Source organism: Podarcis erhardii (assembly GCF_964252035.2).
Source record: "Podarcis erhardii genome assembly, chromosome: 16".
Lineage (NCBI taxonomy): Eukaryota > Metazoa > Chordata > Lepidosauria > Squamata > Lacertidae > Podarcis > Podarcis erhardii.
The window spans coordinates 32,560,089-32,581,564 of NC_138514.1; the positions used below are offsets into that span (position 1 = coordinate 32,560,089).

Here is a 21,476-nt window from a genome sequence, read left to right on the forward strand (position 1 = left end):
CAAGCCTTGGTTTAAGAACGCTTTGGTTTAAGAATGGACTCCCGGAACGGATTAAGTTTTTAAACCAAGGTACCACTGTACTTTTTATCTAAGCAGAGGTGGTGAACCTTTTTTAAACCCTCTAGTAGCCATCTGGGCAGGACCAAGGGCCAAGGAGGCAGGTCTAAAGAGGTGGGGCTACAAAGGTCCTCTTCTGCTAGATACAAGCAGGAGCTGAGCTTTTGTGCAGGTTGGTGGGTGTCTAGATGAAATTTAGTTATAATGCTACAGTTTTACTTCTTTTCCATTTTGTAGGCTTATAGAATTATTACCGCATTGATATATAAAATGGTTTTATGCTGCCTTTCATTTAGACTTGGGATTTCTGTTTTGATCTATGTTGTGAGTGATTTCTGGTGCATGATCGTCAAATTATATTATTATACATCCTTCAAATAAATAAAATCAAATGAAACCTGTCTCCTAGCCCCATCAGGTAAAAATCAGAATCTGCATTGGAATTTGCCCAGGCATTTTGCCAATGTTTTAATTCCCGACATGTGTTAGTCTGATCTCTGGGTGTGCAGTCAGTCTTTTATGACTCTGCACTCAGGGTCATAACGCTGGAGAGTGTCTCTGCAAGTTTTCTTTGTGACCATGGGGTCGAATTCTTTCCTGGTCAGGTGACTCCCCTCCCCTGTCCTTATTAATTCATATATTTTTCTGTCCCTAATCGCTTTTTCAAGATTTGCTGATGCATTAAATGGTTTGTGTAAATGGGGTGGTTTTTTTGTATCACATGCATGCCTGACTGAGGCGACCTGGACTTGAGGAATTTCTCCTTCCTCAAGGTAAGCATACAAGGAATTGTGTCCTGAGTTGAAGGAAAGCCCCCCCCCCACTTTCTTATAATGTATGATCAGAGAGCACTGAAAGCTTTAGTAGATATGCCCTCTGTAAGTTGCTTTCAATCCATCAGTGTTCCTGGTGGACTGTAAGGAAGAAATAGACAAATCTATAGTGTTTGGTTTCTTTACATCTCTGCAGCAATTTACTATTTAAAAAAAAAAATCTTCATGAAAATTTCCAGCAATTTAGTGCAACCCCCCCCAATAAATACATATTTGTATGCAGTTTTGACTAATATAACCATTTCTGCAAGCCAGTTCTCATAATCTAATGCATTTTTTCTATGTTAGTGAAATTAACACTTTCACATAAGTATGCATTTTTGGTTGGTTGGAGAGCTGCATCACAAAAATTCAGAGACATGCCATTTTTGAAGGATACTTGCATTTCAATTTGCATATTGGTCTGCAAAGTGCAAATACCTTTCTCATTAAAAATGAAAACACAAGCCAGTTTTCTCCCCCATTCCTTCCCTAGGTTGCCTCAGAGGTTTATTAGAAGTTCCTCAAGGAGAAGGGCTAACTCCAGCCTTATTTGTTATTTATTTAATTATATTGATACCCCATCTTTCCTCCAAGGAGCTCAAGATGGAGTACAAGGTCCTCCCCATTTTTAACCTCACAACAACCCTGCTAGTCATGTTAGGTTATAATAATAATAATAATAATAATAATAATAATAATAATAATAATAATTTATTTGTACCCCACCCATCTGGCTGGGTTTCTCCAGCCACTCTGGGCGGCTTCCAACAAAGACCAAAAATACACTAAAATGTCACGCATTAAAAACTTCCCTGAACAGGGCTGCCTTCAGATGTCTTCTGAATGTCAGGTAATTGTTTATCTCTTTGACATCTGATGGGAGGGCGTTCCACAGGGCGGGTGCCACTACCGAGAAGGCCCTCTGCCTGGTTCCCTGTAACTTGGCTTCTCGCAGTGAGGGAACCGCCAGAAGGCCCTCGGCGCTGGACCTCAGCGTCCAGGCAGAACGATGGGGGTGGAGACGCTCCTTCAGGTATACTTAATATATACTTAATAACTTCAGGCTGAGAGGCAGTAACTGTGGGTAATTTATAGTGGCAGCTGCCAAGCATGCCTCTGCGCACCGGAAAAGAGAGCCCCGGGCAGTGGCAATAGCTGCCCGAGGATGCCCCTCTTATGACACCAGGCTTGAAAGGTGCTCACCTATCACTAGATAGGCCTATCACTTGATCTTGTGCTCTGTGTGTGGCCAGAATGGTGTGTTAAGTGTGTTGGACGGCATGTCCTCACTGAGGCCGGCTGCCTGGCCAATGACCCCCGTGAGGAGAATGCGAACTTTAGCACAGGCAATGATGCCGTTGCCATGGGGCCAGGCAAGTGGACCTTCCAGCCCAAAGTGTAATGGCAGCCATCTTGAAAACAGTTCAAAACATCCACCGTTCAACCTCTGAGGTGTTTTTGCTCTCTCTTAGCCCCTTGTTCACGAGCCCCCGGTTCCTGGTATTATAACACTTATTTCCCCTCTTTGTTTGGGCAATGCCAGCTTTCAGTACCAGAAGTGTGAGAATATTCTAGAAATTCACCTTGTGGGGTTATTTTCCTTGGCCTAGCTTGACTGATTCATGTCACACTGGGTGGTTTTTATAGTTGCTTTCTCTCCCTTGGCCAGGGATGCATAGTTCTCTTCTGAGACAACCTGGCCTTCCATCCAGAAAGTCGTTTATTGACTACCGTAGCCAGGCTCACACGGCACTCTACAAATAATGTTGCCCCCCTCCCATGAAATGTGAGGCCAGTTTTTGGAAGGCCAGGTGATGACGCCTGAAGGAATGTTGAAGGACTTTTGAGATAAGAATAGCAAAATCATTCAGGGCCAGGGAAGAGCATGTGTGGTGTTGTGGTAAGTGTGTTGGACTTAGGACCTAGGAGCACCGGGTTCAAATCTCCACTTGGCCATGAAGCTCACTGAGCGACCGTTGGCCAAATCTCTTAGCCGGATAAGGGTTGTGAGCATAAAAGGGGCTGTGGTAAATGGTGTTAAGTCCCTTGGAGAAGAGGGATGTAAAAGTAATAGTAAATATATAAAAGTCTCGGGTGCTACTGGGTTTCCCCCAAAGGAAAATTTGAGGCGAATTGGAAGGCAACTGCTCAAAGTAAGCATCTCTGGGAATTCTGAGGTAAAACAACAAAAGATTTCTAAAAGGACATACAACAGTAGTAAAGGCTGCATCACAAACCTCTGTGCACAATCTTACTTATTTGTAACTTTTATATCCTGACTTTCTGCCTGTATGAGACACTCAGTGGAGCTAGAGCTGTTTGGCTGACTGTCCATGCCTCAGTTTTGAATTGCCCCTTCTTCCTTTCTTGGCAGATTACGGCGCCAGGAGGTGGGCTTCCCCCGGTCAGTACTCTCACGAACATCCACAGCTTTTCCCATCATAATCCACAACAGTCCCAGAACCTCATCATGGCGCCGTTATCAGGTGTCATGGCTATCACACAAAGTAAGTGCTTTTCTGCTGGACTGGAAGGCTGTATCTTTCTTTATATGATATGCAGTGTGAAGGGCATTTTAGAGGGAGAGGAGACAAGTCTCTCCCCTGAGGATCTTACAGCCCAAAGTTCAACAATGGGAGAAGAACCGAGGAAAATAGAAACAGGTGTGAACACGGAAATAACATGTTGTTATTTCAGTTACACATACTTAAGCTTAGGTACAGTAGGATAGGTATAGGCAACATGGTACCCACCAGATGTTGTTGGACTGCATCTCCCATCTGCCTCAGCCAGCATAGCCAATGGGAATGGATGATGGGAACTGTAGTCCATCATTCGTATGGGAAGCACCACATCAGCTGTCTGCAGCAGAGCATGTGGTAATGAAGGGGTTGGGCCAGAGGCTTCATAGAAAAAGTGAGCTTTGAAGAGGGGAAGGAAGGAAGGCTTTTTTTGGCTAGCTGTGGATTGCATTCAGTGTTAGTCATACACAGAGTAAACCCATTCATGAACATAGCTAACTTAGGTCTACTGATCTCATTGGGTTTACTCTGAGTACACCTTTACCTTTACCTTTACCTTTTTTCACTCTGAGTAAAGCTTTAGAGACTTTCATTAAGAATTTCTAGAAATTTTAGTTACAGATAGGTAGCCGTGTTGGTCTGCCATAGTCAAAACAAAACAAATTCCTTCCAGTAGCACCTATGCCAACAGTGTCCTTCAGCTCTCTATATTGGACAAACAGGCCAGACCTTACGCCAAAGAATAAACGGACATAAATCGGACATCAGGAATCACAAGGCAGAGAAACCAGTAGGAGAACACTTCAATCTCCCAGGACATTCTATACAAGATCTCAAAGTAGCTGTTTTACTACAAAGGAATTTCAGAAATAGACTGGAAAGAGAAGCTGCTGAATTACAACTTATCACCAAACTTAAAACCATGGAGAAACCTGGTCTGAACAAAGACCTTGGATTCTTATCTCATTATACATGACAAAGCCATTTTTCACCTTTTCACCCCTTGCTTTTTCCTGTAAGACCTATTGCAGTCGTTAAGAGTCATCAACAGGCTCATCACAGCTATCTGCCAATCACCCATTCCCACCACCCTTCTGAGTAATACCCCTCCCCACCTTCTCACTATATAGAAGGGTCTGGAAACTTCTGTTTCAGTGTATCTGAAGAAGTGTGCATGCACACGAAAGCTCATACCAAGAACTGACTTAGTTGGTCTTTAAGGTGCTACTGGAAGGAATTTGTTTTGTTTAGAAATTTTATACAGTGGTACCTCTGCTTACGGGCCCCTCTTGTTACGTGGCAAACCCGGAAGTATTATTTCCGGGTTTCGCTGTGCACACATGCGCAATAGTGCTCTATTGTGCCGTGTGCATGCGCAGAATGGGCACCTCCAGTTGCGGAAGCCTCGGGATCTGTACCACCATGTGTGAATCAAGGCAGAAAGGTAATTGATGTATGTTAGGAATAATCTGGGGGACCTTTTCCAGCTCAAGGAAGCATTCCCTTGTAGGAATTGCGTGACAGTGGTGGTCAGAGCCAGAAGCAAAGTGGGAAAAGCTGCGGATGAGACTCATATACCTTTGCACTATGGATTACATTCTGGACATGCAGAAAGCTGCAAGGGCCCAGATTCCTCACCCTGTTCTAATTTGTTTCCCCTTTCCCCCTTTCCCTCTCTCTCTCTCCCAGGCCTAAACAGTTCCCAAGCACAGAGCATCCCCGTCATCAACAGCGTGGCCAGCAGCCTGGCAGCCCTGCAGCCCGTCCAGTTCTCCCAGCAGCTGCACAGCCCCCACCAGCAGCCCATCATGCAGCAGTCGCCCAACCCTATGGCACAGCAGCCCTTCATGGTGACGCAGCTGCAGAATTCACACAGTAAGGATCTTGTCAGGTATTTCCCGAGGTGAAAAGAGCGACTAATTGTGCCCACGTCTCCACCTTACATTTAAAGCGGTATTATACTGCCTTCACAGCCATGGCTTCCCCCACAGGATTCTGGGAGTTCCTTGGGGAAGAGGGATTGATTGTTAAACTGCTCTGGGAGATAACAGCTCTCTGTGGGAAAGACGAGAGTCCCTAAGAACTCTCAGCACCCTTAGTGGACTACACTTCCCAGGATTCCTTGGGGGAAGCCATGATGCTTTAAAGTGCTACAGGAGGGCTTTAAATGTATGATGCAAATGTGGCCGAGGTGCTGTCTGTCTGTATTGTTGGGAGGAACAGTTTTTACAGGGGCCAGAATTTTAAAATGTTGAATCTCCTTCCTAGTTCTCGCTTTCCCAGAAAAAAACAGAATCTGTGAATCACTGTCTTAGCGAAAGTAGGGTTTGTCTTGCTTTTTACAGAACACAGCCCTGCCTGGTCCAAGTCCAGTTTAAAATAAGGAACCCTAAAACGGGAGAATTGGAGGGGCCTGGACAGCAGACTGAGAAGCAAAAACAGGGAAGAAGGGGCACTGTGGTGTAGTAGTTAGACCTGGGTTCAAATCCTCATTCAGCCTCAGAGCTTACAGAGTGATGTTGGGGCCGCTCAGCCTTTTTTAGCTTCAGTTCTGTCACTGGTTTGTTCCAAGGATAAGGGATGGCAGGGGCACTACGTTAGGGGCATAAGATGGAATTGATTTCTGTTCTGGCCCATATTTATTGCATGCAGCACTGTATCTATTCCGCTGCGGTTCAGCTCCCCATATTACATTATTTGCCTCGCTGTCTGCTGTGGTGGAAATTTACATAATCATTATGTAATTATTCAGTTTCCAAGCTGAAAACAACAGCAAATACCAACTGCATTCACTCGATTGGTTTCTGTTCTGGATGGGGGACCAATAAGTGTAATTTGTGCTCCCGCTTCCATTTCTAACAAATTTTAAAACTCCATAAAATAAACCCCCCAACTAATGATATAAGAGTCATCGTCTCTTGGAGTGAGTCTTTCTCCATTGATGGGGTGAGCCTATTTATACTGTAGTTGCACGCTAAAAGGGCTGCCTGTCTTCCCCACTGCATCACATGACAGAAGTGCTGTTGTCGTTTCCCTCCGCAGTGTACGCGCACAAGCAGGAACCCCCTCAGTATTCCCACACATCCCGGTTCCCTTCAGCCATGGTGGTCACGGATACCAGCAGCATCAGTTCGTTAACCAATATGTCTTCCAGTAAACAGGTAAATAATGATCAGCCAAGTCTTCTTTGTGGAAACTGGTACGCCAAACAAAGCCACAGATTCAGAGCACAGCCCGATATGAGCTGGGGTTCTGCCAGCCTCCTAGCTGACTGACAACACTCCTATACAACTAGAGTTGCCACATCGCCTGAGGGAGGCGAGCCCTGGAGTTAGGGGCTGGAGCCTGATAAGATGAGGAAGGACCTAACAATGTGTTAGCACTTGGAGGGTCTGAGGAAGAACCTTGTTGTGCCTAGTGCCTCAGGGGTGGGATTTGAAGTCAGGAAAGGATAGCCCGGCCCTTACACCTCCTCTTTTTTATGAAACCTTTGGAGACACGTTAGTGCACCCCTCCTCCAAAAAATAAAATAAAAATCCCCTAACCAGTCCATTTTGCTGTAAATGGCCTGAGCCATTTAGCGAGGAGTTCTAACAAAAGGTCCTCTTTTCTCCTGCTTTAAAGGCAGCTTTGCAGACCGTGGGAAATATTCAGCCTTTATCGATTAACAGATAGTTAGAGGAGAAAACCTTGAACTTCTCAAGAGATAAGCTTTCACGTTTTAAAAGAAAACAAGGCGTGCCAAAATTATTATAATGGGCTGGGTTCAAGAATGTCTAGAACGAGAGCCTGGATTCCCATACAGGGCCAGTGTTTCCTGGAGGTTGCTCAGAAGGGGCTGATGAATGGAAGTCTCTGTGGGTGCTTGCAGCCAGAGTTTGCTTGAGTGTTGGGTGCATTGAGAAAGGGCCGCCCATTGCTCAGTGATTAGAGCACATGTTTCACATGCGAAACTTTCCAGGTTCAATCTTGAGCCTCTCCAGACAGAACTGGGAATGTCTCCATTCTAAAACCCCGGAGAGCTGCTGCCAGTCAGTGTCGACAATACTGAGCTAAATGGACAAGTGGTCTGACTTGGTGTCAGGCAGCTTCCTATGTTCCTAAGTCCTAACTTCCTAGTGGTGCAGCAATAAAACTGCTAGCACATTTGGAAAGGGTCCGTTATGGTTTCAGAATGGATGGAGGAACTGCGTTTTGAGATTCCTGCTTTGCAGGGGGTGGGACTAGATGACCAGGGCTCACTTCCAACTCTACGTGGTCCTATGATTCCACAGAATTTGATCTGGCTGGAACTTCCATCCCTGGCAGACTGCTGAATGGGGCTAAGTCTAGTTTAACTGATCATCATGACCAGCCTAGCAACCATAACGCCAAACGTGACTCAATGAGAAATGGGTGTGAAACCCCCTTGGAGAATTTTCCTCTTAGCTAAAGTTTAATTATCCCCCTAAAAATATTCATCAGATATTTTTGCCTGATGCGACAACCTCATTCCAGTCCTAAGGATGTCTATAAACATACAAATAACTCTCCAAGACATTTTGCCTGGTTTGGTAAGGATGCTTTTGAGAAATCCCTCAATCGTTTTGTCTAAGAAAGAACCACGAGATTAGGTCCCATCACAAGCAGTTCAGATCCATCACAGCCAGTGTGTGAAATCTGTGTGTGCACAAAAATAATTTTCCGCTCTAGTTTACACCAATTTACAACACTGAGCTTTTGTTCACCTTGTCTAGAGAGTTCCTTCTGGACATCTTCAGTTTCCACCATCCTACCTGATTTGTTTATATGAGCATGTTGTCCTTATTGGTTGGTGGCAACCGTCTGGATTTGGAACCACATGGGGCCTTGCAGAGAAGTGTTTACCAGACTGCACTGGAAGGCGAAAGTGTTGTTTTCAAAGCCCGCCACTCCTGTTGGGTTCCCACCCTTTGTAGTGAGCCGGACAAACCACCCTTCTCCATCAGTCAAGCAATCAGGCACATCCACACCACTGGGGGAAGAAGACCATTTCCTTAGCAAAGCTCTATCGATTCATCTGCCAGGCACTCAGCCATAACTTTGTCCTTGATTGATTATTCCATCTTGCCCTCCAGTTGACTTTGATGCTTGCGTGTTGGAACAAGCCCTCCTGGATTCAGGAAGCATCCTCTTAATCAAAACCCAGCGTGATGCTGCTTGCTCAGCCTCGCTGGGGCAGTCAAACGTGGGCATGGGTGCTGGTGGTAAAGAAAACTCAGCTTATCGTTAGAAGAGAGCTGTTTGGGATAATCGGCAGCAATCAGCTGTTTTCCCATATTTATATTTATATTCAGCCATTTTTACACACTCAAACACACAAACACACACACACACACAGTGCATAATCAAAAACAATTACTAAGTGGTTTACATAAAATAATACAAAAAAATTTATTGTTATTAAATTTATTTGTTTGATTCCTATAAAAAATACCTTGTTATAATGAGGCTATTATTGGACTGTAATTGAAAACTAATAAAAATCATTATCAAGAAAAATTGACAGCAAAAGCATCAACAATAAAAACTACTATTATGTCGAAACAATTAAAGCAATTCCACATGTCAAAATGACTGCCATACACATACACAAAACAATCAGAAGTAATTCCATATTATAACAACATACTGTATTAAAAACAATTTCATATGTAAGAACAATTTCAAACCCAAGTACAGATAAAGATAGAGACTGGAATAAATATACCTATATATGTATTTTTAAGCTGACTTTCAGACTGTATCCTTCTTAATGTGACTTGCATTAATAACAGTTAACAAACATTAGCGCATACAATCCAATTTACAGTGTAAACAGTCAATTTAAATAAATCCAATATAATAAGAAGAGCCTGCTGGATTGAGCCAGTGGCCCATCTAGTCCAGCATCCTGTTCTCACAGTGATCCACCAGATGCTAGTGGCGAAACCAGCAAGCAGGACCTGAGCTCAACAGCACTCTTCCCTTTTGTGGTTTCCAGCAATTGGTATTCAAAAGCATTGCTGCCTCTGACAGTGGAGGTAGAACATAGCCATTGTAGCAAGTAGCTATTGAAAGCCATAGAACCATAGAACTGTAAAAGTGGAAGGGACCATCTCCAACCCCCTGCAATGCAGGGTGGGTTTTGTTTTTTTTGCCCAAGGTGGGGTTCAAACCCACAACTCTGAGATTAATGGTCTCATGCTCTACCGACTGAACTATCCCAGATGGCCTCTTTTAAAGCCATCCAAGTTGGCGGCCATCAGTGCCTCCTGTGGGAGCGAGTCCCATAGTTGAACTTTGCTCTGGGTGAAAAAGTACCTTCTTTTGTCTGTCCTGAATCTTCCAACCTTCAGCATCATAATACAGTTCAGCAGTCAGCAGCAAAGCAGCAAAGACCCCAGCAGTAGCATGTGCAATCAAACCTCCAATAACAGCCACAAAAGATGATTTTTAAAAAATCCTTTTAAAAAGCCCTTTAAAAAACATAACAAAAAATTTGAACTGATGCAGCCGGCTGCATATTTACTGGACACTGAGGAATTGGGGATGAAGTCAGGGAGGTTCAGAGTGGAATGGTCCTTGGTGCCATCCCCAGATGTGCCTACTAAGCCAGAAATACTTGTACAAGAGAAGCCCATTGTGTAAGTAGCTCTCTAGTCCAATGAGGTTGCTTTGCCTTCCTCTGACTTGGGAGGACTCCAGCTCAGAAGCCCTAGTGCAGAAATAGCCCTCCAGAGGTTGCTGGATTACAATTCTCTTTATCCTTGACCATTGGCTAGGCTGGCTGAGGCTGATGGTCGATGGAAACCCAACAACATCTGGAGGGCACCATGTTGGCTACCACTGTGTCCTAGAGCAGCTGCATTCTCCCCTGCTCTATCAGAGCCAGCAAGTGCTAAAGCAGGGTGGGCCCCTTTAAACGAAGAGGCTCATCTCAGCTAGCTACTGAGCTGGAGCTGGAGCTCCTATTTCAGGCTCAGTCTGAGGGTGGCTGGTGCTGAAGCAACATTTGAGTGCTGCTCTTATGGAACGGCCAGGCTGAGCTCTGCAGGGAGCTCTCCAAGGTGCTACTGAAGCCCCGTCCCCTTTCTGTACTTTAACCTAACCAGCTAAACCGATTTGTAAATAAACAACAACAACAACAACAATTGTATACTGCCCTTCATCTGTAGATCTCATGGGGGTTTACAGCATAAAAATGTAAGATCAAAACACCATCCTACAGTGTAAAAGAAGGGACGCGGATGGCGCTGTGGGTTAAACCACAGAGCCTAGGACTTGCCAATCAGAAGGTCGGCGGTTCGAATCCCCGTGACGAGGTGACCTCCCGTTGCTCAGTCCCTGCACCTGCCAACCTAGCAGTTCGAAAGCACGTCAAAGTGCAAGTAGATAAATAGGTACTGCTCCGGTGGGAAGGTAAATGGCGTTTCCGTGCGCTGCTCTGGTTCACCAGAAGCGGCTTAGTTATGCTGACCACATGACCTGGAAGCTGTACGCTGACTCCCTCGGCCAATAAAGCGAAATGAGTGCCGCAACACCAGAGTCTTCCGCGACTGGACCTAACGGTCAGGGGTCCCTTTACCTTTACCTTTACAATGTAAAGAAACGCTCTTTTCTCCAAGATAATCTTTTTGTACGTGGCAGGTGTGGGAAACCCTTTTGACCCTGAGAGGCCACATTCCTTTCTGAGCAACCTCCTGGGGGCCACATGCCAGTGATGGGCTAGGCCAAGAGCCAAAAGTGGGCACAGCAATGAATGTAAACATTACCATTGTGCAGTAGGCTAGCTGATACACACACACACTCTTCTCTGTCTTCCCATCTCAACAAGCAAGAGACATAATCAGAGTTCAATGACACATTCCAGCCTGGGAAGAACACTCAAGGAGGGCTTGAGGCCTGGCCAGTGAGGGGGTGACCTGGGGAATTTAGCCCCTGGGCCTGAAGTTCTCCACTCCTGGTATATGACTTCTAACCTCTGCCTCCCTCTTCTTTCCCTCACCTCATACCCCTGCCCCTTTTAGTGTCCGCTGCAAGCTTGGTGATGCTCCATACCTCACTTCCTTTGCCTATAGCAACCAGAGATTATTTCCCCTCATCATCCTGCCAGCGAGCGACGACAGAGTCCTGGGGCCAGGAGGTTATCAAGAGGTCTGGCGCCATACCAAAGAGAGCCCACCAAACCTGGCAAGAGGGCTGGAAGTTTCAAAGACAAAACATTTTGGTGACTTTTGCAACTGGTGCAAAGATGACATCCCTGTGGGTCTCTGTCACACACACCCCCCCCAGCCCACAGTATTTTCCAAGACTTACTGTCTTTTAAGGATTTTGAAAGTATTTTTCCTTCCCTGGGGGCATTTCTTTGTGAGAGAAGTGAGAACAAAATGGATATTGGACTGAGGAGGAGTTTGGAGAGAGTGCAAAAGCTGAAGATCAATCATATTTATAAAAAGTTACATTCCTCTACCAAAATGGACCAGAGAGTGAAATTGGGGCTGTTACTTCAGGTTGTGGAGGATGAGCTGCCTGTGCTGTCGAACTGAGCCAACGGAACTGTATATAGAGAAACATGGTGATTTCCCGGCTCCACCCTTTCCTCCCCCCCCCCACAGCCTATCCAGAGAGATTTATATATTAAAGAAAGTTAATGTTGTCCAATGGATGTAAAAGAAATTAAGTGCAATGTTCCCTACTTGTACATAGAACAACAAGGTCTCTTTATTATTTCTCTCTCTCTTTTTGGGAAGGGCAGAAGTTAAGTTTGCAGTAATCGCAGGGTTTTTTGTTTGTTTAAAGTTTTTTTTTTTTAATACACACAAGAGGGAAGGAGAGAACAACCCGAGGACATAAGAGCTTCCTGGATCAGGCCAGTATCCCACTTTTCCCACAGCATATTGCCTCTAACTGCAGGTAGAACACCTCCCTCGTGGGTAGTTGTCTTGTCTCCCATGTTCCTAGCCAAATGCAATCATTTACCAGCATTCCTTATGGTGTGTTTTGGGTGGGGAGATAGAAAGGATTATGTTCCAAGCGATGTGAAAACTGAAGACTGAAAGTAACACTTGGATTATTGGCCACTGTCAGGCTTCGGGGAATCAGATTCCTCCCCCGGTGGCAGTAATTAAACAGATCAAACGAAAGGGAGCATTCTTGCCAGATAGTTTCTTTAATAATCACAGCGAGAGACAAATGAATGCATATCTCTCTAAAAATGGTGTGGGTCCTAGTTAAGGTTCACCCCCTCCGTCCCCATTAATCTACGTCACTCTTACATTTGGTAATCTGATCTTGTTGCCTCTGCGCTTTCTGTTCTATCCCTCTCAGAGCCCGTCTAGTCCTAGGCGAAGGGGAGTCAGGAATGCTGTCCAAAGACACTGAATCTGCCAGCTGTCCCTCTCCTGGTGTTCCCTCTACTAGCTGTTCCTCATCCAGTATTTCCCAGCTTTTCCCCTCTGGACTATGCCCCTCTGCAAACCACTGTTCTAAATCAATACTGTCCTCCTGGCCTTGGGAAGGTTCAGGAGAAGGGGGGGGGGCTCCCACCATTCCTCCAGCGCCTGACATCCACATTCGACCTGGGCAACATTGCAAGGGCCACCTACCAAGGGTGAGTGTGCCCAGAACACATGCAGCATTCTCCATCCAGGCAAGCAAGAAATACCATCTCAGTTCAAGGAACCTTCTGGCCAAATACAAATTCATGCAGGAAGGGTCAGTGAGGGGTGTGGCCCAGGCAAAGTCCTGAAGACTGGACAAGAGATGGCTGGAAGACTTTTGGCACCTGCTCTCGAGGTAGAGGGTGCCTAACAAAATCTGCCAGCCCTTCTCCCCCTAAGTTAAGCCAAACTCTGCTTCACTGCGGCCTTCTAAAAGCAGCAAGGGAGATCACAAATGGAAGAGACCCTCTCCCACCTTCGTAATCCAAGCCACTGCCATGAAAGGGACTGAACTGCATGTCTTGGGCTTGGTTATATCAACACCATAGACAAATGGTTCTGAATGGTTGCTTTGTCTCTGCAAGGCAGGGCCGCATTCCCTTTTGGGCAATGTTTTGGGGCCCACACGCCAGTGGTTGGGAAAGCCAGAGGCAAAAATAAGCACATTATTAAATGTGAATTTTGCCTCTGTAAAGTAGGCTTGTTTCTACACACACACACACACACCAACCATTGCCTCTCTATGCAGACAAGCAAGAGGCATGATCTGAGGGCACAAACCAACTGGCACAAAAATTCAAGGAGGGTGCAAAGCAGGGTTGGCGAGGGGTGTGGCCTGGGAAGGTCCTGAGGGCCTGATGGGGAGAGGCTGGGGGTCATAGTTGTCTCTTAGGCCAGAACTAGGCCATCCTTGTACTAGGACTTTGAGGAAGAGGTCTAGACCCCTGTTATCAGCAGTGATGCAAGACTCAATTCTTGTTATTCATTGCAAGCCTGATACCTGGCGACTCCCAAGGCAGGCCCTCTTCCCAATAAAGGACTGAGTCTCTTCCCACCAGCTGCCATTCACTCTCCAGTACCTTCACACAGGAGCAGAGATCACAACTCGGTGGTGGCAGGTCCATGAGGGCAAATGGCCCACCAACCTCCACCTGCCTTCTTCAGCCAGTGAACACCTGCCTGCCTTCTTACAGTCTCAATGGGCATCAGTCCCCACCGGATCACATAAAAGGATTTGACACAGGGAGGCGTTAGAGCACTTGGCAGTGGGGCTTGTGGGTTGCCTCTGAAAGGAGCTTCAATCCTCAAACAGTGGGGCAGAGTCTGAGAAGAGTCATCTGGGCCTAGAGAGAAGTAAAGGTTATGTCTGCAGTTGGGTCTCTGGGAGCTTCTATCCTATCACACTTTTCAGGTAGCAGCAAATTCAGGTTGTACACAAAGCCGATTTGTTGCTCCTGTACACCTAGCTCACTTCCACCCCTCCAAAAAAAAAAAAAAACCCAGCCACTGAGCTTTTTGCAGTTAGGAAAGTGAAGGTGAAATGCACTGTGTAGTTGTAGACAACTCAATAAATAGTTGGTGCTGCCCAGCCTTCCTTGCAAGCAAATCAGGGGGGATGCTCAATAAACAGATTGTTTGGAAGACAGCAAGGTGCTAGCTCTCAGTGACCTGTCCATGGTCCTGCAAGCCTTGAGAATGACTATCCTTGCTATGCCTGGAGGCCGTTATAGCCGGGATCGTCCAGCCACCCTGAAGTGCATGCCTTGTCAGCCCTGATTCCCTCTAGCATGTCCGTCTTCCAACGTTGCCTCCTGTTTCCTTGACCGTAAGTGGCATCTGCCCTCCCAGAGGCAGAGCAAGGGCCAAAGGTGAGCAGCTGAGAAACCCCAGGTCCAGACTGCCATGCTGCAATAAATACACAGCTGCTGCTCAAAACTGGAACTGTCCTTTCTGCAAAACTGCAGCGTTTACCATCATGATTAGGGACAGACATACCTGTCGATTTCAGTTCCTCCCGGTTTCTCAGTCTTCCAATCTGAAATCCCGTTCCCCACACCTCCTGCAGCAATTTGCATAAAAAAAAAACTTCATGAAAATTCATCAGTATTTGCGTGTTAATTTCTCCAAATAAAAACATATTTTGTATGCACCTTTGCCTATTCCCGCAATCACTTCCTCCTGATATTATGCATTTCTGCATGTTGTTTGCACAAATATGCATTTGTATGCACATTTCCCTAATGCAAGGATAAGGAAACCTTTTTCAGCCTGAGGGCCAAATTCCCACTTGGGTAACCTTCTGAGGGACACATATCAGTGGTTTGTGTGTGGCAAAAGGGTGTGTGGCCTAACGTACGCCCCTCTCAATCCAGTCAATAATAATAAATTTTATATATACCCCGCCCTCCCCAGCCAAGACCGGGCTCAGGGTGGCTAACAACCTATAATAAAAACAAGTTGATTAAAATACAAGTTAAAAAACAAGATTAAAATACAACATTAAAACATTAAAATGCAGCCTCTTCACAGGAGGAGAAAGGAAAAAAGAAAAAAGGGGAGAGAATCAAATTGATTCTAAGCCAAAGGCCAGGCGGAACAACTCTTACAGGCTCTGCAGAAAGAAATCAGATCCCGCAGGGCCCTGGTCTTATGAGACAGAGCGTTCCACCAGGCCGGAGTCAGTGTTAAAAAGGCCCTGACTCTGGTTGAGGCTAATCTAACTTCCTTAGGGCCCGGGACCTCTAGGGTGTTGCTATTTATGGACCTTAAGGTCCTCCGTGGGGCACACCGGGAGAGGCGGTCCCATAGGTACGAGGGTCCTAGGCCATGAAGGGCTTTAAAGGTCAAAACCAGCACCTTGAACCTGACCCTGTACTCCACCGGGAGCCAGTGCAGCTGGAAAAGCACTGGGTGAATATGCTCCCATGGCAGAGACCCCATGAGGAGCCTCGCTGCAGCATTCTGCACCTGCTGGAGTTTCTGGGACAGCTTTAAGGGGAGCCCCACATAGAGTGAATTACAGTAGTCAAGCCTGGAGGTGACCGTTGCATGGATCACTGTGGCCAGGTCAGGGCGGGAAAGGTAAGGGACCAACTGCTTGATGCGGCGAAGGTGGAAAAATACTAAGAGGTATAATCCTAGTTAGTTCAATTACACTTTCAAGCCAGTAGGGGGCAGTGCAGAGCAGGGCGTGGCCTAGGCAGGATCCCAAGGGCTGGGTACAGAGGCCTGGAGGGCCAAATTTAGCCCGTCCTGCCCTAATACAGTCATTTTTGTACACATCATTGGACAGGGAACTGCATCACAAAATCTGATGGGAGTTGTAGTCCAAAACATCAGGAGGGCACCAGGCTGCCAAAAACTGCACAACAGCAACAGCAGCAGCAGCAAGTAGGTCAAAATTAAATAGTAAGGGTCACAATTAACCTGGCCTGAAAGGAATGGGCAACTATGCACTGGGCCCAGACGAGGACTCATTTTGCCCCCCCCCCTTTTCTGATGCTGGTGTGTTATTCAGTGTTATAAGAAAAAACTGCTCCTTTCCCCTTATAGGGTACCCAAGAACCCGTATAGAGCCCTTATGTAGGTTCTCTATCAGTAGGAGAAAATAACAGAGGTCAACCAGAGAATATTGAGAAGCAAAGCAGCTAGTAAGCCTGATCTTTATTAAACTGTTGCAACAGGGAGCTCTCTCACACACACACCACGCAGGAGGGAGGAGGAACCCAGAACCATGGTGTGCAAGCCCTTAAAAAGACTTTTAAAATTCCCACCCTGTAGCTCAAGACGCGCCCCCCCGCCATACATCATATATACATCACAGAAGGGGCGGTCTACAGCAGAATTCTGTCTGGCAGGAAACCTGTTATTTATTTCATATCTTAGACCTTATAATTCTCATAACATTCAGCATATCCAATTAGGAACTTAAAGAATTGAAGAGTTTGCAATGCAGGGGTCACAGCTAAAGTCCTGGCATATGGCCATCCAATCTCTGCTTAAAAACCTCCAATGAGGAAGAGAGTCCAGAACCTTCCGTTCCAGCTTCTGCGACTGCCCTGTGAAAAAACAAGCCTAGACCTAAAAGCCAATACAGTGGTACCTCAGGTTAAGAACTTAATTCGTTCTGGAGGTCTGTTCTTAACCTGAAACAGTTCTTAACCTGAAGCAACACTTTACCTAATGGGGCCTCCTGCTGTCGCCGCGCGATTTCTGTTCTCATCCTGAAGCAAAGTTCTTAACCTGAGGCACTATTTCTGGGTTAGCGAAGTCTGTAACCTGAAGCGTATGTAACCTGAAGCATCTGTAACTTGAGGTACCACTGTATAGCAACCTCAATCAGATGGTTATCAGGAAGAAACCATCGCTGTTGCCTTGAAAAGCTCAGCTGTGACACAGAGGTGCGCGGCAGCAGACCTCTCGGTAGGGGCATTAAGAAATTTGATGGGAAAAGAGCTGACCTCTCAGTCACCCTCCCGAAGAAAGTGAGGCCTGGCCCACACCTGTTCAGACAGGCAAATCCTCTTTGCCAACAGTGGCGGTGTTTGCTCTGGAGGAGGGCAGGTGAGATCGGAGGGGCAGATGCAGCCAGGTCATGCTAAGGTTACCAATTCCGCTGGCACCGTTGGCATTAGAGCCTTTGATAGCACAGCCCTGTTTTGCATGGGGGTTTTGTGTGTGTGTGTGTGTGTGTGTGTGCGTGTGTGTGTGTGTGTGTGTGGTGCTGGTGCATCACAAGCTGAGGTCGTGACCCACAAGTGAGTCAACAGATCTTGAAATTCTTATGCCCACCACCAATGCCCTCCTGGCCAAAATAAAACAAAATCATAGATCAAACGTAAGTGCTGATGGTTATTAAACCCAAGCAGGGTTAAAGAGAAATGATAAATATGCTTGGTTTGCAGAGGCAGAAGCAATATTTTGGGGTGGGAAAATTAAGGGAAAACTGTCCCCATTAAAATAGCCTGATGGGGATGGTGTATGCTGCCCTTTTATGGAAGAGAAGCCTAGCCTGTGCTGTGTAGTGGTTAGAGCAGGACCTTAGAGACCAAGATTCAAATCCCCACTCGGTCATTAAGCTTATTGGGCAGCCTTTGGCACAATCCTAGTTCTCTCAGCTCAGCCTACCTCATGGGGTTTTTGTGGGGGTAAAATGGAAAACGGGGGGGGGGGTTGTATGTCACCTGAAGCTTCTTAGAGTAAAGGTGGGGTATAGAAGTCCTAAAGCAATAAACCCAGGAGGAAGGAGGGAATCAAATGGAGAATTTTGAAAGAAGACATGGCTGGCTGGCTGGAGCACTGAACAGGAGCGCTCCATGCTGCAACATTCTATTGCAGTGCCATCCTGTAGGGAAGGAAAATGACACATTTAGAATAAAAGAAGAGGTGCTAGTTTGATTAATGTTCAGTGTTTGAGACAAGGGTGGAAAATTACCTTTCTTAAATAGGAGGAAGGGAGAACAGAGATTGAATGACACAATTGACTCTTCCAGGCCATAGACAACAGGCCTCTGAATATTGTTGTTTGACTCCAATGCTCATCAGCCCCAGCGAGAATGGGAAGGTAAGAACATAAGAAGAACTTTGCTGCTGGCTATCATCTGGTGACGAGCCGTTTGAAAAGGACTGGAGTAAATTTATACAATATATGAAAGAAAATTGTAAACATTTGAAAATGTTTGCAGGTTTTACTTAAAACATTTTGTAATGTTGATATGTGGAACCGGTTTACAAACATGGAAGTAAATTTCCATAAGGATAAAAAGAAGGTAAATCACGTGAGATAGGAATGCTAAGACAAAAGTGTATACCTAAGAAAGCCAGGGAGTGGGGGGGGGGGGGAGTTGAGGCTCAAGATGAGCAAAGATGTTTTGATTTCGTTGATATGTGACAAAGTATAAAATGAAAAACCTAATAAAAATTATTATTACTATTTTTTAAAAGGGAGCTTGATGGCAGATTTTATTACAGTATTATTTACTTGAGTGAAGTGAGAGCTGGACCATAAAGAAGGCTGATCGCTGAAGAATTGATGCTTTTGAATTATGGTGCTGGAGGAGACTCTTGAGAGTCCCATGGACTGCAAGAAGATCAAACCTCTCCATTCTGAAGGAAATCAGCCCTGAGTGCTCACTGGAAGGACAGATCGTGAAGCTGAGGCTCCAATACTTTGGCCAGCTCATGACAAGAGAAGACTCCCTGGAAAAGACCCTGATGTTGGGAAAGATGGAGGGCACAAGGAGAAGGGGACGACAGAGGACGAGATGGTTGGACAGTGTTCTCAAAGCTACCAGCATGAGTTTGACCAAACTGTGGGAGGCAGTGGAAGACAGGAGTGCCTGGCGTGCTCTGGTCCATGGGGTCACGAAGAGTCAAACACGACTAAATGACTAAACAACAAATTAACTTGAGGCGCAGCAGGCAGCTTCCGGGCATGCATTGCAGGGAATAACAATACTTGAGGACTGGTACGGAGTTTTCCAGCATGCATTACAGGAAAACACAGTAGTAAAGGAGAAGCAGGGTTTTTCCCAGCATGCACTGCGTGGGAGAGACTACGGGAGCATCTCGAGCAAGCGCTTCCAGTCATACCTTTGCAGGTCGGCTGTCACCAGTCTCTTTCCTTTGATGATGAGTCAGGTCAAAAGGGAAACAGTGCCATGACTCCCTTGCAGACAGCAAATACGTACAAGTCCTTTGAAGTCTGCTGGGAGATTTGCTTAGCTGAATCCGCCTACTTGCCATGGGAGAGGAATGGAGAAGTCAGTTGCAGTCTGGCCCGGCTGCTAAGCCCCAGGGATCTGTGTGGAGCTGATGTCTGCAAAAGACCAGCTCAGCAGAGGACGGTAGGATCCATTGCCGTTGAGATGTGCCATTGCGTTCCAGCTAGGGACAGGGAATTAATTTGATTCAAGCTTGCACTGAAAGGTGAACCTGCCAAGTTTACATTTTCCAAAACGTTAAAAAGGTAAAGGACCCCTGACCATTAGGTCCAGTCGTGGCCAACTCTGGGGTTGCGGCGCTCATCTCGCTTTATTGGCCAAGGGAGCCGGCGTTTGTCCGCAGACAGCTTCTGGGTCATGTGGTCAGCATGACTAAGCCACTTCTGGCAAACCAAAGCAGTGCACGGAAATGCCGTTTACCTTCCCACCAGAGTGGTACCTATTTATCTACTTGCACTTTGATGTGCTTTTGAACTGCTAGGTTGGCAGGAGCAGGGACCGAGCAACGGGAGTTCACCCCGTCATGGGGATTCAAACCACTGACCTTCTGATCAGCAAGTCCTAGGCTCTGTGGTTTAACCCACAGTGCCACCCGCATCCCGCTCCAGAACGTTATGTGAACTGAAACATAGCCACCCTTGGGACTTCACGCTTTTCCTGATTTTGCAAGGCACACAACATCATCCAGCCAACTTGCAGACAAATGAGTGCTCCTCTAATAGCTAACTTTGTGCAACCAAACTGGGACGAATGCTTAACAAACTGGTCATTTGGAAGCGACCTTACTTCCAAAGTTCTTACAAGCCTTGCGTCAAAGCAAGTGTTTCCCTGTGCCTTTGAGTGCATTCTCGTGCCAAGCTGTTGTTTTTCCTCCTCCTCCTCCCTCCCCAATCCCTTTCCCCTTTTGTGACATGTCTTTTAGATTGCAAGCCTGAGGGAAGCGACAGTGTGTTTTGTTCTCGGCTGCAGAGCAGGGCAAAACTGCTTCAGAACAAATAAATAAAGAGGAACTTTGCACTGATCCCTTTGCGGAATTTAAAGCCTTCTGTCTGCCGCCTGCCCATCACTTTGGTTGCTGGCTCTCTTTCCTTGTGAGTCTGTCTCCTCCCCTCCAAGCATACTTGAAAGCTGCCTACTGTAGATAATCACAGGTGTGTCCTTCTGGGTAAACCTCATAAAACTTACCTCTCCAGTGCTCTCTGTTTACTTGGAAAAGACAGCCTTGATTTTCTCCTGGGACAGCCACCTAAGTTCTCTCACTGACCTTCCAGCTTCCCTCTGAACCACACCAGATTTCTGTCCCAGATTAGCTGGGCAAGGAGAGGCTCGTTCTGCCTTTGATGGGACGGCTTTTTAATAATGAGGTTTTTTTTGGGGGGGGGGAGACAAGAGAGGGAAGCATCTTCATTTGAGGGCCAGTTTAATTGCTTGACAGCTTGATGCTAATGAACATCTTGGGGAGGAGATCGGGAAGCAGCTATTGACTGGGATGTGTCAATCAACAAAACGGGACTCTTAAAAGTTTCTAAGGATCCATAATAAATAAATGTGGAAGGCAATGGGGTGTCCTGTTCTGAGCACCGCCTTAACAAGGTTGCGAAAGTGAGCCTCCCAAATGTACAGTGGTACCTCAGTTTATGAAAAACCCTGTTTATGAACTATTCGGTTTACGAACTAATGCAAAACCAGAAATTTACCTCGGTCTATGAACTTTACCTTGGTCTAAGAATGGAATCCGAACGGTGGAAGGGCACCGGCAGTAGGAGGCCTCATTAGGGAAAGCACGCCTCAGTTTAAGAACGGTTTCGGTTTAAGAACGGACTTCCGGAACAGATTAAGTTCGTAATCTGAGGTACCACTGTATTCGCATTGTAACTTATTATTTATTTTAGATTTGCATACAATGGTCTCGTTTTCCCG

General features: G+C 46.1%; 1 protein-coding gene across 3 annotated transcripts in view; it reads left to right on the forward strand.

Annotated features, from left to right (window-relative positions):
* HNF1B (HNF1 homeobox B) overlaps positions 1 to 12,070 on the forward strand; it is a 63,405-nt gene extending 51,335 nt beyond the window's left edge. For 2 of the 3 annotated variants that reach the window (XM_081844172.1, XM_081844174.1), the window contains exons 6-9: positions 3,247 to 3,379; positions 5,084 to 5,269; positions 6,437 to 6,555; positions 11,422 to 12,070. In XM_081844172.1, the coding sequence (XP_081700298.1) occupies positions 3,247 to 3,379; positions 5,084 to 5,269; positions 6,437 to 6,555; positions 11,422 to 11,442 (459 nt within the window). In that variant the 3' untranslated portion in view covers positions 11,443 to 12,070. Of the gene's footprint in view, positions 1 to 3,246; positions 3,380 to 5,083; positions 5,286 to 6,436; positions 6,556 to 11,421 lie in introns of all 3 variants that reach the window. The other variant, XM_081844173.1, reaches the window with a different exon arrangement.
* Positions 12,071 to 21,476: the final 9,406 nt, after the last annotated feature.